Here is a 16,609-nt window from a genome sequence, read left to right on the forward strand (position 1 = left end):
CAAATAACTCGAATTTTTCTAAGTCCAAGGGCCATTACTCTGTCAAAAATTGCTCGATCGTACCCAATATCGAACTTGACCTAGATATTATCATGATAAACCTGTATACCAAATTTCATTTCAATATGTTTATCCTTTGCAAAGAAAATGAACGGAAACTGTTGGTGGACCGACCGACAGACAGCAGCAAAGCAATATGCCCTCCCTTCTTCGAAGGGAAATAAAAATTTACACCATTTCTTGAACTTGGAGGTAACATTCTGAAAAATTTTAAACATACACAATATCATGATGCATACACTATATCATATCAGTTGTAATGTAATATTATAAAGTGCAATGTACTTACAAAAGTTGTTGAAAAAAATTAAAGATTAAAATTAAATACCTCCCATGCACTGCATTCCAATGTCTCAAAGTATAACTTACTGAATCAGGAGTCACAAGTAAAGACAATCTTAAAATGCATTTTACCAGCTTGCTCGCACAGGGATTATATTTGATATAATCTCATTTCTGCCTGCTATTTTAACCCCAAAAAATCATCACATTATACATATTTTTTTACAAAAAACATTTAACTAGATAAGTTAGTTACAAAAATGTAGAAATTTTACAACATTGTTAGTTCTTTGTGCTTTTATGACATCATGTAAATGACCTTTTCTTGCAATTTCACAAAAACTTCAATTCATCTTCATATTTAACAGAAGGAAGTATAGAGAGTAACATTGCTCCAACAGTCTTCACGACAAATTTTTTTCAGCACATGCCCTTTGGGCATGTAGACCCATCATTTTATCCCAGCCCATTCAAATTTTTACATGCCCAACTCAAAATTCTTATATTGACCGGTACATGTATGGTGCAACCAAAATAAATAAATAGCTAAAGATGTACGTCTCGTAATTTAGCAAACATATACAATGGGTTTAACTAAACACTTCAATGATTACGATTGACGCTTATTTGATAAGTCGTACCGAGAATGTAGACTGCACAAAGCAAGTTACGCGAATAACTTGGGTAGGATGGAAGAAATGGCAAGTAAACAAATTGTTAGACTGGCAATGCCTGTCTGATATTCACAGTAAATGCGCGATATTTCGTACTAAGAGACCAAGGACCAGTCTATCATATTGTACGTTGACAGAAAATTTACACGTGCCCTCTGGGCATGTAATTTGGCAATTTTTACATGCCCGCCTACAAATTTACCAGGTCCCGGGCATCGGACTCCCGGGTTATTTCGAAGACTGCTCCAAAACCATTTTCACATATATATAATACTGTAGTGTCATCAATTTTCACTTTATCCACAAAAAATATAATTGATACCGTTGAATAACAATGAAACCACAGTAATGTTCATATTATTTTGCACATCGTAAAAAAAAAACTGGTGTTAGAGCAAACATGCGCTCAATGTTTCTTTTTCAAAAACCGGATCTGAGATACCCAGTTTTTAACTTAAATGCAAACTTTTTGTGAAATACAATCATCATCAATTGATGACATAGATCATCCTTATAAAGATGAAAACTATATATGTTTTAATATATCTAAAACAAATTCTAAAGCTCTATTCATAACTTTAATTTTGGGTACATAAACATCTTTTCACGTTCCTGAAAAAAATTATCTCATTATTCAAATGTACATCTTCTCTAAAACCACTCAATTTCAAAACTGAAAGATAGCAACCTTGGATAAAGAGCTTTCAAGTGTGTTAAAATAAAGAAAATGCCCTTTCATATGGGGCAAATAAGGTGAAGAATTTTATAAGAAGTTCTCCTGAATCAAACACCCAATATTGTCAAACCTTATATGAGATATATTGTGCATAGTGTGCAAATATAAAGTATTGACTACTTGAAACACTTTTTGGTTTAAATCTTTAATGAATGATTCTCTTGACAGTAATAAATGCATTGCTCTCTCTCTCTCTCTCTCTCTCTCTCTCTCTCTCTCTCTCTCTCTCTCTCTCTCTCAGATCTTGGCAGTCCTTAAGTGGGTGAGAAGTGTCAGATTTAAAGTAAATAAGTCCTGTATGGAGCCCCAAGTTTCACTCAGTTTCTGTTTCACCTGTATGAGAGCCTCCACTAGTTCCGGATGGCTAGATATCGTATCTCCATGAATCTAGAATTCAGAAGTGTCAAACTTTATTCACATTTACCAGTAATCACAGTCACAAAGATCTCATTATCAAAGATGCAAACAATTGAGCAGAAAGTCTTGTGTTCTATTCCCGGTCAAAGTAGACTTAAATCATGAACAGGTTCCAACTATGCTTTTGCCAAGGATTCAGAATAAAATTGAAAGTTTAGGGGAATCATGTGAGACCATGATGTAAAGTATTGTCATATGTCGATGTATGTACAGGAACTGAGAACTGAGAATTCATATAAACTGAAGAACTTCACCAATGGTTGGTAATTATAACATTTCAATATAAGAGAACCATGATGTAATGTAAAAACATCAGAGAACCAATCAAGATGTAAAAATTATAGAATTATAGTTCATATAAGAAAAATATATTAACATAATTATTACCTTCAAGAACAGTCCCAGGTATGCATTGCTGATCTCAAAGTCTTTCTTTGTGTCCAAGACATAACTGATCATGTCCAGGAACTGGACCATAACGGTCACTGATCCCCCTGCATCAGGCCCCAGACACCGAATCTCGCTGTCCACCGCAGATGGACCCAGCTCCTTCAGGAAATCCAGGGCAGTCAGGCCTAAAACAGATCACTTTATACTGTATTTGGCCAAATTTCACCACAGCTTTATTTCATTCATTTTTACATGTATCTTGTATTACCAGGTCTGCAGCGAGTGAAGCCTCGAGAAATAGGTCTGCTCTTGGGGAACAAAAATCTTAATGACTCCTTCAATGGTATACATGTACTTTAATTGTATACTATATAATATCAGTGTTGTGCTTTTGAAAAATGTTTTCACTAATTCTTCTTATTATCAATTGATCAATATGAACAAATTTTTTTTCCTTTGATTGTTATTTTACAATCTTATGAAACACTTAATAATCTATGTCAAAAAGTTTTATTCAGGGTTTTTTTCACTCTATTCTTTTTTTATGAGCTACATATTTATAATCCTATCATGTATTGTGTTGTGTCAAGACCCATCTTCATGGATTTGGAATTGAGGCAAAACATTTATTTTAAATTCAGTCACAATCCTTGCTTTCGTCACTCCATTAACAACTGTACAATACCTTCGTTGCCCTCCTCTAGTTTGCGTCCAAGCTCGCTGAGTGAATTAAATCTTGAGAGATCAGAACGTGATTGCTTCTGAAAAAAAAAATGGATGTTGAATATACTACTACCATCTTTGATATTTTGTTAGTAAAATATGGGCTGTAAATATATTTGTCACTATCATCTTTGATATTTCCATTCATAAAATATGGGCTATATATATATTTATCACTATCAACTTTGATATTTTAATGAGTGAAGAACGGGCTGTGTATGTGGAGTACTGTGGAGAGAATGGCTGACCTTGTCCCCTTCTTCCTTGTCGTCTTGGATATCAAACTTTGGCTGTAGGCCGGCAATAGTGGGTAGGAAAAATGGTGCAGCTTTGGGGACTTTAGGAGGTTCTTTGGGTTTATTTCTCATCTAAAAACAAAATATGTAACATTAAATACCAATTTGGAATCAACAGATTACTATTGAATTTGTGTCTTGCAAATACAGTAAAACTTTGTTATAGAAAAGTCCTAAAAACCTGTGGATTTACTTTGCTATATTTGTGAATCTTTTTTCCTTAATACCAGTATAGCAAACTCATTATGATAAGAATAGCAAACTCATAGTTGCTATGGAGCCAAAAAGAATTATCTATATCTGTGATTTCACTTTATCCTAGTTTGTACTAATTGAGATTTATTGTTTTACATTCTGAGTATAATGCAAACTTTCAATCAACAGTTTCCTCTAACACATATGTACTTCAATTGACTTGTAAACGGATAACTGATTACCGTACTGTAGCTGCAATGTTTAACAGATAATGTAATTCTCACCTTGATGACGTCCAGATTGAGCAGGTTCTGCCAGCGGGAGTTGGGGAGAAGTGACAAGGTCACTAACTCTGCAGACAGCTGTTCAGGCGAGGCATAATCCTGAGGATCATCCTCCATAGAGTTGTCTTCTCCTGGAATCAGCAAGGCATGCTATATTTTATTTATCTCAAGGAATAATAATGGCAGTCAACAGAAAAGTTTCAAACCACTTGACTGTTTACAACTTAAAGCAATAAACACTTCATCAGGAACACAGTTGTTTCTAAAAGGCATGTAAATCTTAAAGGTTTATCCACTTAAAATTGTTTTCTATTTTATTAATTACATGTTTTTTATCATATATGCATTTTTTTTAGCTAAATTACTTGTTTATACAGATTATAAACAACTAGTATTTTTCAATTTCTTTCAAGGTTAACTTGTTTTTGTTTTAAGAATTCTTCCTGAGGCATTTAATAGATTAAATTTTCTCAATATTTTCATAATTGCCAGACTTAATAATTATAGCTTGCATCTAAGTAAATAAAGTCTAATTTGTATGTACACACACCCCCCCCCCCCCCCCCAACATACTTGCCAACCTCCAACATGTGAAAATCTGGTCATGACCAGATTTGGGAAGTAAAAAATCTGGTCATAGCGCGTAACGATATTCACGGCATATTTAACATGCATTTCATAGGTACCGGTATATACAATAGAAATATGTGTTAAAACTTATGTGTAATACTTTATTGCAAAGAAGCATTTTAAGTGACAGTTGCTGATTTTGAATTTTGTAAAGTAATCTGACACAGAAAATGGTAGGTTGTGTTCAGCTGAAAAAAAAATGCAAAAAGAGTTTCTGCTACAATAACCTTGCTTTTGAACTCTTTAAATGATGGCATGAAAGTTGTAAGTGACTTGGAAGACTTTTGTGTATTAAAAAGCATTCTATACATGACTTAGCGTTTTTGAATGTTTAGCCATATCATTTTGGGCACAAAATCCAATATTCAAATGTGCGTTACATAGAATGCAAAAGCCTCGTTTTGTACTCGATTACTTTGCTTTACTTATGGGAATTTATTTTCCAAGATATGTTGATAGGTACAATAATATCGTTTTCTTTTTGTTGGTTTTGATTCCGCTTCTTATTGGAAGCCATCACACTTAATGATTTAAACCTTCGCTTAGTCAAAACAACTCACGATAATAATTACACTTAATGTGTCTGTTATAGCCATCGGCATTGTTTACGCGTTACGTAAATCTAAGCTAAGCTTGGATTCATAACTGGAAGTCAATCGCGCAACGTAATTTACGAACCAAATCCGGAAATCGGGAGATTTTCGGGTTGTTCGACAAAAATCGGGTGAAAAGCATGACCCGCCGGGTCCTAAAAAATAATCGGGTGAAGGGTTGAAAAATCGGGTGTGACCCGACGAAATCGGGTCAGTTGGCAAGTATGCCCCCCCCCAAAAAAAAAAGGAAACATAAAACATTATAACAACAAAATTCTGTTTTTAAACAAATTATTTGTGGGTCTTTACACAACTTAAATTTTTTGAAAATACTTCAGTAGTTTAGGCTTCAGTAAAAAACATAGAAGCTGAGCTTTCCTCAATTTTAGGGAGTTGATTTTAATCAACTCTCCTATGCAGTTACACTGGCAAACCGAAACTGAAACAGTGTTTGGACCTCAGCACAAATCATCACCGCTACAAGAGTTAGTTCTTGAAAATAATCGATAAATTCGATGTAATGTACGCGAAGCATTTTTTTAAAGTAAAATTATTTATAAATACCTAAGAAATACCCGGTAGTAAGATTTTAGATAATACGAACAATTTCGAAGTTTTTTGCAGTTGTACGTATTCCTACGCCAGAGTTCAATACAGGTTCGTTCAACCATCGGCTGTCTCCGTACATCTCCGACAAGCAGAGAGTCAGTCTATATTTAGAGGTCGCATCATCAAGCTATCACGTGACTTGGTATCTCTTACTTGTCGGAGATTAACGGAGACAGCCGAGCATCTGGTTGAACGAGACTTGAGTTCATTTTTGGTTGGATCCATACACTTTTTGAAATATTTCAAAAAAAATATTTTCATACATGTATCTAGAAATTATACTGAAAAAATCAAATAAATAAATTTTCAATACTTAAGCATTTATGTAAAAGGTATGACAAAGAATTAATAAGGGTTTATCAAACCTGTCTGGCTGTCTACTGAGGCCGTGACTTGCGTATCCGGCATGTCAACTTCCTGTGGTTGATAATCATCGGGGAGAGGAGCGAGAGAGACAAGAGAGAGAAGCGTCTTGTTGTACCAGGTGTAGAGACCTACGCTGTCGATGTGGCAGGTCACCAGGAAGTCTGCGGTAGGAGACATTGTCAGAGAGGTTACTGCCATCTCTGTCATAAAACAGTCCACCAACCTGAACAAAGATCAGGGGATTGAAGAAAAATCAGCCTGGTAATCAAAATCAGCACAATGAACACAGTACCTGATATTTTATCTCTAGTGAAACAATCTAGACAATTTTAAAGGAGTTGCACACACAAATTATTTCAGTAGAAGATTTAATTTGGCAAAACTTACAAGTTCTAAAGGGGCATAACTCCAAGGAATAAATTTGGAATCAAAATCTTCTGGGATTAATAAATGGTGTGCACTAGTTTATTACCAAGTTTCATGACATTCTGTTCAGTGGTTTGGAAGGAGTTAAGTTGACCAGTTCTTTCGGTAACAAAGTAAAGTCGCATAACTCTCAAAAAATAATTTCCTCAGGATACTGGTACACACATCTATACTACACCTGTCCTTATTATGTACAAAGTTTCTTGAAATTCTGTTCATTGGTTTGAGTCGATTTGTGCTGACAAATAACAGGACTAATATACAGGTCAGAAACATAATTAGACCCTCCCCTGCAACTCATTGGGTGGGATATAATAGCTCTTTTCTTTTACCTTCCTGACGGTAGATCCCAGGTCCTCACTGTACAGTCCATGCCAGCAGAGATCAGCCATCGAGCGTCAGGGCTGAAGGACATCCCAGTGACCTTGTTACTGTGACCTTGAAACTTCCTGACCACTCGACGAGTGTCCAGATCCACCACGATGATCTGGAAATTGTCTAGGGAAACAGCGAGCATGGAGCTGGAATAGTGTTAGACATACATATATCTGACAGATAGTAGGAAATTGATAAATCAAATTAACATCAGGCCCTGAATAAACATAAGAATAATGCATTACTGAAACAAAAAGCATAAACAATGTTCACTGGGGACAGTAAGTATGAATTAGTTTATTATACATACGAAGTGTACTTGTCAGTTAAAAAAATCAAGTTCCATGCATTTTCTAGAAAAATTTACTTTTCCATCATTTGTTTTTAATCTTATTGAAAGAACATGCTTCTGCTAGGTATTTTTTCAATACATGTAAGTTTTTCTCTTTTACATCTTAAAAATGTGGATTTAGATAACAACAAATCAGTATCTCTTGATACATAACTACGGAATATACCTATCTCTGTGCAGCACAATTCCAGAGATATAACCATCGGTGCGTAAGCTGTCGATTTGCTGGTGTTTCTTGAACCCCCAGAACCGGATTTCTCCGTCAAGACCCGCCGTGACTAGTATCTGGTTCATCCCATCCACCACTACCCCCATCACACAGCAGTGGTGGGCTGCAACAAATAAACTGGTTCACTGTCATGCTTCATGAAAAATCATTTCTCTCATAAACCTATCTTAAGTACCTGTACAATGATGCTCGAGTTCATGCGAAGTCTACAGATTGACTCATTAATTAGCAACTAAAAGAAGCAAAACTTACCATTCAAAATAATGAAAAAATTAATCAACAAAATATTTATATATTATATGATATTATGTTGCAGCCTCAACATTCAAAACCAAAGAGATCCTTGAAGAAATCTTACCTGGATCCCCTATGGAGCCCCTGTGTATACCTGACTGGAGGTTGTACTTGTCCACATGACCTGAGCTGTAACCAATCACACAAAAGTTTCCACAGCTGCTAATGTCCAAACACTACAAGTTAAATATAGTCACATATTCTAATTGAGTTAAATAACATTATTTTTCAATTAAAGAACAATTTCAAATCAATTTAACATGTGTACCAAGATATTGTCACATACCAGTTAAACATAAAAAACCCGATGAGAATTGTCACATAATTCAATAACAAAGGTTCAAACTTTATGAGAAGTGTAAAATACTTTTCAAAAACAAACTACTCTTGTACACAGTTTATTGCTGACAAAACATAAAATGCTTGCCTTTGCTGTAGCTGTTTGAAATTCTTTCTCTTCAAATCTAGGATGACATAGGCGCAGTTTTCCCATGGTGCTTTTCTGGAAGTTCCAGGTCGTGACTTGAGACAAGCCTCTATGACAGGCTACGATACTGTCCCAGTCACTGGCTCTAGTGACCTCTACAAAATCAAAGTACTGAAGTACTGAAAGCCAGGCTCTTTTGGTGTGTCTTTATGCATATTGTGTAGTAAAGACTGAAAATAAAATATCTCTCTCTCTCTAATGCTTTTAATGTCGGCAAAGCATCAGAGAGCGACCAAATTTTGTAAGCGGCTATAAACAAAAAATATGTCTGTCTAGTAGAAGTTAAAAAGTTCAATAGTTGCTGCCTTGAATTTTGCAACAAGCAATATATATTCAATCCCCATTTCTTCATTGCGCAGCAAAGTAGTTCATGGAAATTCATGCGCATTGTATGTGTCCAAAATGCATAGTAATGTTTTAAAAACACTTTATTAATAAGAAAACTAAAAAAGATAGACAATTCATTCGAAATTTTAAAAAAAGAAACAAAATGCCAACACTTTTGACAAAACGTGGCTCTTTGTGTAACTATTTGGTATAGCGGAAGCTTTACCTTGACGCTGTTTGGTTTTTTGTTTACTTTTGAAGTTGTGCTATTTAAAGTAACATTGGCGATTAGCCTGCCTATAGCCAGGACTCTGCTTTCAGCAGAGCCCGGCTAAAAATGCAGCAACAGCAAAGTCAATCCCCATCAGGGCATGAGAATGGATACCACATTGTAAACAGAACTACACTCAGTGAGATCCAAACTGAATGATTACCTGCAGCAAAAGCAGTGATAGGGGGCATCATGTATTTGTCTTTCTGTAGCCCCATCCTCTTAGTCCCTGCCTTGTTGAAACTGGCTCTTCCTAAACTCTTGTTCTCCGAATCATGAATGGTGGAAAAGGACTTCAAAAAACTGTCTTGACCTAGATAAAATATTTAAAATTTATTTTCCTTTACAACTTGCCTCCAGATATATACACCTAGTTTATTGAATAATAATCTTAAAAGTCCTCCACATCCTCTGGAAAAGTTTCTCAAAAAAGTCCATTTTATATATTCCTCAAAGATATGGTATTCAAGCATGCATTTTACTTGATTTGGGGGAAGGAAATCAATTTTTAAAAATGTATTGCTATTTATAAAAACATAAGTCCCTGCTGTATTCACACTCAGGACCTGCAGATTCATTGAGCAACATTTTGGTGACATAACCAGTTTCGCATTAGGTTGAAACTGCCATGTTGTGATGTACTGCCCTAAAAAGTCACAGGGTGTCGAGGACCATTAAAAATTGTGTAAAACATTAAAATAATAATGTCAACTACCTGCACTTAAAACATTTTTGCCGTTGTTTCCATAGTGATGTATGACATTAGGCGGGGCGCTATGACCAGATCGTTGTCGTAGTAAACGGCCTCCCCCATCAGGTAAATCAAAGATCCATACCTAAACAGCCACCATCATAATAAACAATTCTCTCCAATAACTGATCTCATGTACAGGAAAACGCAATCAAAACATTCTTTATTTAATGGTAATTTTAACTCATGCCAAATTCCTGCTGTTTCTTATTGATTGAAACATATACAAGTTTGATTTCGAATGCCTTACTTCATGACTATGCAAATCAGTTGAAAACTGATGTACAATTACAATATGTACTCAATCACCTACCTTGAGTGAGTTGTCTGCAGCTGAGGTAACCATCAGGGGTTCCGACGGGAGACAATTCATCCCAGACACAGCACTGTAATGAGCATTCCTGATCTGACTCTGGAGCTTTTTCTCCTCCAAATTCCAAAGAGCTATGTGACCAGCAGTACTTCCTGTCACCATGATAGGGTGACCATCTGAAACATTCAGGTCAAGTTTTGTGATTTAGTTTTTTGTGTGAAATATTTATTGTAAAGAGGCATAATCAAATGTCCCTAAATGTATAGTTGTATTAAGTCAGACGTCTAGCTATGAATTTCATGTTATTCTGCATTACATTAATTCTATTTCCTGATAATTTTGCGTCCTTTCTGATTTCCTTCGTTGTGCTATTCATTAATAACACATACACTGCCGGTCTGACAATAATTGATTTTAGATCTGAGAGTTACCTGTCCTGAATGAGATGGCCGACACTGGTCCCCAGTCCTGCTGAAAGTGCATGATGGTTTCGTCGTACTTAATATTGTGTAGGATTGTCCGTCCATCTGCTAGTCCCACTGCAATCACATCAATGGCCGGAGACTACAAACAGAACACGTCCAAGAAAATTACAACTGTGTCCATCCAAGTTAAAAGGACAAACTAATTAAGTCTAAAGTTATTTTGTGGTTTCATGGAAACATGTAATTGTTGGACTATATAAAGAAATCAATAACAAAGTTATCGTTTATAATAATGTTATATCGTTTGTAGCACTTAGAATTTATAAATACAAGATGTGGTGTAGAATAAATGATGATATTGAAAAACCAGAAGACATAATTTCGCACGTGAAAACGTCCACAAAAATATTTTACTTAGCCCTGAAAAAATCAAAATATAGTAATTTTAACATAGATATGCTTAGGCTTTTATTTGAGAAGCTGTAATATTATTTTTGAACTATGATTAACAATGTATCACAAAACTGATATGGGCTTATGTTTAATATGAGTACATGTATACATCTTCTGGATGTCTAGTCTTCATGTATCTTCTTTTTCTTTTTTTCCTTATGCATGTATTTACTTTCCAATTATAAATTAATTTCATATTCCACGCTACTGGAGGGTTTCTGTCTCTCCAGTGGAGCTGCTATAGGGGAAAACGAGGACTCTGTAAGATGTGTGATGATATCCCCTGTGGCAGCAACCATATGTGCATGTATTTCATTATATGAACGTCTTTTTTTTTTTAATTCAAGGACGAAAATCATCCATCATATTATATTTGTTTAAATGAGATAGTCTTTTCGTTATATACGTATATTTTTATATTTTCTATAATATGTATTTCAAATATACTTAAAATGTCAAACATACATTATATATTTTTCTTTCTGTTCTATTGTTACTATTATAAATACTTAAATATGTCATCCTGCGAGATGATTTAGAAAAACTACTATTTCTGTGTATTATTAATATTTTTCTTTATATGCTTGTATTAATGACATAACTCAAACTGAATATATACATATATAATATTGATATTAATTATAACTTATCGGATCCAGGGGGCCCCTGGCACCCCAGGTGACGATATACCTGAGGGTCTCTGCGGAGATGTTGCCTCGCTTGTAATGTAATTTATTGAATAAAATATAAAAAAAAAAAAAAAAAAAAAAAAAAAGAAAAAAAAAAGTCTAAAGTTATACCAACAAACTGTCCAAAACCTCACTACTATCTGTCCATCTAGATGGAATATTGATTACACATATGAACAATAAACAAACAAAATAAAATATCAGTCACTGTGGAATCATTAGAAATCATGATGGCTCAATTTTCATGGTATTCATGGGTAGTCCTCCTCCTCGAATTTCATCCTCAATGAAATCAAATCAAGAAAGAGCTAACTTTCTTACTGAAACTGAAAACCGAAGTATCCAGGAAATTACATCCTCATGAATTAGCATAATCCATGAAAAATTGCCCCCCCCCTTCAAATTTAAATGATTCCACAGTTTAGTTATCTAACAGATTGGAAGAACAACTGCATGGATGCAACCAAAACCACCCCACCTGTACAAGAACAACCCCATCTGTATAAAGTCCACCCAAATTTACAGGAACCTGTACACACCTGTACAAGAATCACCTTACCTGTACATGTAAAAATTCTGCCCCACCTATACAGGAACCAACCAACCATTACACACAGCCAGAGTCCTTGAAATTTTTCGGTCCTGTCGGCAAGACGGATAAAAATAACAAACGACCGATTACTTGAGGTTGCCTGTCAGTCCAAATGACTGGTAAAAGTTGACAGGGGAACTTGCAAAAATATGACTTAATTTTGTACAAAAGTAATAAAGTTGATGCAAACTATTCTGGGTAATCACTGAGGAGATCCAAATGCATACAATAAATCAAGAGGATTTTTTCGTGGATTTTTGGCTCTCTCTACACTAATCATGCGTTTTCGGAAGATCACAGTACTAATGTATAGAATTTACGTCACTTAAATGTAAACTTCCAATGCTTTCGATAAGTTTGGCGAGTGTTAAGTACATATTGACACGGTGTGTTTATAATGCAACTAACAGATGTATAGTCAGGCAATAGGAATAAGGTTTTCGATCATTTTCCAACATAGATATCGTCAGAAATCACTTGGAGAAATTGGAGAACTTGTTTAAGCATAGCGTGAACCGATGGCCCCCTATAAATCCAAGATGGCGAGTGTCATCTTTTTTTTTACGTTTTTTATGTACATTGAATACACTTTCTACATGATTGAAACAGGGTTGTAAGTTAGTGTTTTTATTGTAATACACAAAAATACACACAAAAATACTAATTCTAATCATTTATGTCTTCGGGAGCAAATAATAAGAACTCCACTATCCGACAACTAAGTCCCTGCTTGTGGCATGATGTGTGCAGAAAGAGAAAAAAGAGAACAAGAAAGAAAGAAAGAAAGAAAGAGTAAAAAGGAAAGTTGATAATGAGAGAGAGGGAAGGAAGTTAAAATTAATGAAGTGATAAATAAGAACGTGAGCGTGAGAAGCCAGAAAGGGAAAGTTAAGAGGAATCGGATCAGGAAAAAATGAGAGAGACTGGAAGGCTTGTAAGTTAAGAATGAAATAATTTGATAATAAAATTCGAATATAGTTTTTCATCTTTCTATTAAAAATTTTTGGACTCGGACTGACAAACTTCAGATTGTAGTCAGTCCAAATGACTGACAGCAGAAAAAAGATTTCAAGAACTCTGCAAAGCACCCCACCCTAAAATAACAACCTGTAAGTGCACACCTGTACAAGACCAACTTGTAAGCATACACCTGTACAAGAACCACCTATAAGCACACACCTGTAGAACCACCTGTAAGCACACACCTGTTGGAGGATGGTGATGGGGCTCCCCCAGCCGGTGAAGGAGTACAACATCTGGTCCTTCAGAATGTTCCACAGCTGGAGGGTGCCCTGCTTGCTGCCCAGAACCACTTTGTTCAGGTAGGTGCTGGGATGGACAAGGGCACTGATGTGGAAGGTGGAATTACTGAACTCCATTTCCAGGTACACTCCTGTTGAGATAGTTATCAAGAACATATTTCATCTAAAATATTACGATAACTGATAGAATAGTTATCAAAAGCACATTTTTTCTAAAATATTAAGGTGATTAATAGTTAGGGCTAATTTTATGGCTATGTTACATGAAAATTCAAATTGTACCCCTGCAAAATCCATATCTAATTCCATGAGACGCTGTTGTACATTTATATTTTAAGAAAAGCTATAACAAGTTTAAGGTTATGATGAAGTACTTTTTCTCAGGCAAATGTTTTTCTCCCAAATACAGTTTATTAATAGACAGCATTCCTTTTTGTGAATTAAAAGGAACATCTTTTTTTACCACTTAAAAATTCCACTGTGTTCCGTGAAATAACTAAAATCAATGCACAAAAATAAAAAAAATAACTACGTAATTTTATTTACCGCCATTTTCCACATCCCAGATTTTCAAATTGCTGTGAATATCCACTGAAATGAGATGGTTTCCAAAGGGAAGGAGCAGGTGAACCTCAACACTGTGACCATCAAAGGTGTGAACAAGCTGGAAAGGGGAACAAAATGTGATGAAGAGATGTGAAAAAAATATCATATTTAATAGACTTTTATAGTTTATTTCCTGACATGTAAAACAGTTCTAGATAGACAATTACAATACATGTCTCTATGTATGTGTCTATGAAGCTATTAAGTAAGTTGCCAAATATATTCTAAAAGAATATCATATTTTTTTCAATCAATCTGAAAGGTTTCAACAATTTGATTTTTATGAACTTGTATCAACTGTTTAAACAATGTGTACCTGTCGGCTTCTCTTGAAGGCTCGCACTTGGTTTCCACACCCGGTAAATACATATCTGTTGTTGACTGCTATACAGGTGATGCTGTCTGGGTGTTTATCACCTGAAAGGTTAGAAAGAATAATCTTACCGTGACCAAGCTACGCTCAGGTCACAGTAAGAATTCGTCCCATATACTTGCAATGTAGCAGCCGCGAAGCGGATCAGCTTCGCGTCGATTTTAAGTCTGTTAAAAATAATCTGCTGAGGACAAACACATTTTTATACATTACAAACCTTTTTGAACATGCATATGTAGTTTAGTCCACAAAATATCCATTTAATGAGTCATACCAAGGCATTTTGTTAAAATACACGTTTGAATTTGCCTGCCATTTTGTCGAAAATCGCACTCGGAATATCTCGGATTTTATCATAAACATGGTAACCATAAACAGCAAATTTTCAAGCGTGATGTTAAAAGTGGCAGTGATTTCGTTGCAATAACAGTTAATGTGGAAATATGGGATTATAAAAGAGCAACATTGTAGGGATTTGAGACCAATCATATGAAAATTTAGGCGAGATACAGCGCGATATAATTTTTTTATTTGCTACAAAGCGAGTGTATGGGACGAATTCTATCGTTAAACCGGGTCCGTAGGACATATATCATTTTAACGATGGAACATGCATTTTATCTACTGAAAGGTGTAAACCAATCATATAAATCTAACAAAACATAAGGAAATAATGAATTAAATAGGTTTAAATAATTTAGCTGATAAAATACATAAACAAATAAAAACACATTTATATGTGTAGAAACTTGAAGGCACCGAAAATACTCACTTATTTGTGTTATTCCTAGCTTGGAGCACTGAAAAAAATATAATTGAATCAGGATTTTATTCAAGCGAAATAAAAATTCCTTGGCTTATCAAAAATTACTTTAAAACAGATGTATGAATTTCACTTTTCCAATAAAAAAATATTTAACATGTTAGATGTAGATCAATCTGATTAAAATCAGATTGGATGCAATTATCTTTGACATATGACAATGACAACTGTATCGAAACATGGCTCTGATCTGCTGTATGGTCATGATAAGTTGTGGCTATAACGTTTGTTGCTGTATGTGAATAACCTCTGTTACTGTGGGTGTCAGGAGAAAACGTACCCAGGAGAAAACGTACACAAGAGAAAACGTACCCAATTTCTAGGGTACGTTTTCTCCACGAGAAAACGTACCCTATGAAAATAATAAATATACTACTTGATAGTTTTCAATACTTTTAAATACTATTTTAAACCATAAATATTCCGGAAAGTATGAATTTTATAGATATATATGAGTTTAATACTTTATATATTTAAAGGGTTGGACAAAATTAAATAGTTTTCCAATGCTACTTTTATGGTCAATTCTAGAGACATTTCAGCAATGAAAACAAAAACTCATTAATATAGGTGACATATTATTTATTTCGTTTATTTACATTCTATATACATATAACATGTAAAACGCGCTATCAACTTCTTGAGATACTCATCATTTAGTTCTCCAAATTAGATTGCAATAAGAACTCATTATTTAACGGTTTCCTTTATGGTGGATTAATTGCCGACTAATTAAACTGCTCAGGCGATGTTCGTGTATGTGTATGTAACAAATTATTGTCTAATTAAACAAAATTATTGTCTAATTAAACAAAATTATTATCTTGATAATTTATGTATGTGATTATGTATTTAAAAACAACAGCAACATTTGAACAATGTTTAATGTATATTTTATTTTGTTTTATCCAAGAATATTTATGAAAACTATAATTTATTATTTTCATAGGGTACGTTTTCTCCAGGAGAAAACGTACCCGGGTACGTTTTCTCCTGGAGAAAACGTACCCTAGAAATTGGGTACGTTTTCTCCTGGGTACGTTTTCTCCAGCAATCTTACTGTGTTGGCGGACTTACGTTGTATGTGTGAAAAGCATTTCCCACGCTTGTTATGACATAGTTCTCCTTCAGTCTCTTGTTATATCGCGTGGCAAGGGGGACATGGTCACTAACAAACCCTAGTGCACGGTAACCAGTAAATATCTTGCTCCCGCTGGACATATTTTACCGATCTTATTAAACTGTGAAGGTAAACATCCACACGTGGTTTTCACAATTCTCCATTTTGTTTTTAAAATACAATAGC

The 16,609-nt window shown here is 34.8% G+C and overlaps 1 protein-coding gene across 1 annotated transcript; it reads right to left on the reverse strand.

The window, feature by feature from the left end:
- Positions 1-1,881: 1,881 nt before the first annotated feature.
- On the reverse strand, positions 1,882-16,602 carry LOC105320632 (WD repeat-containing protein 36). The gene is made up of 19 exons (XM_011418637.4): positions 16,381-16,602; positions 15,253-15,280; positions 14,424-14,524; positions 14,048-14,165; positions 13,445-13,632; positions 10,512-10,644; positions 10,081-10,256; positions 9,732-9,852; positions 9,180-9,329; positions 8,359-8,513; positions 7,996-8,107; positions 7,575-7,740; positions 7,014-7,202; positions 6,255-6,478; positions 4,058-4,188; positions 3,531-3,650; positions 3,245-3,320; positions 2,557-2,744; positions 1,882-2,139 (listed from the first exon to the last, which is right to left on the reverse strand). Exons 1-19 carry the CDS (start codon positions 16,522-16,524, stop codon positions 1,990-1,992), a joined length of 2,670 nt encoding a protein of 889 aa, XP_011416939.3. The 5' UTR covers positions 16,525-16,602; the 3' UTR covers positions 1,882-1,989.
- Between the last annotated feature and the right edge of the window lie 7 nt (positions 16,603-16,609).

Source organism: Magallana gigas, chromosome 7 (genome assembly GCF_963853765.1).
Source record: "Magallana gigas chromosome 7, xbMagGiga1.1, whole genome shotgun sequence".
Lineage (NCBI taxonomy): Eukaryota > Metazoa > Mollusca > Bivalvia > Ostreida > Ostreidae > Magallana > Magallana gigas.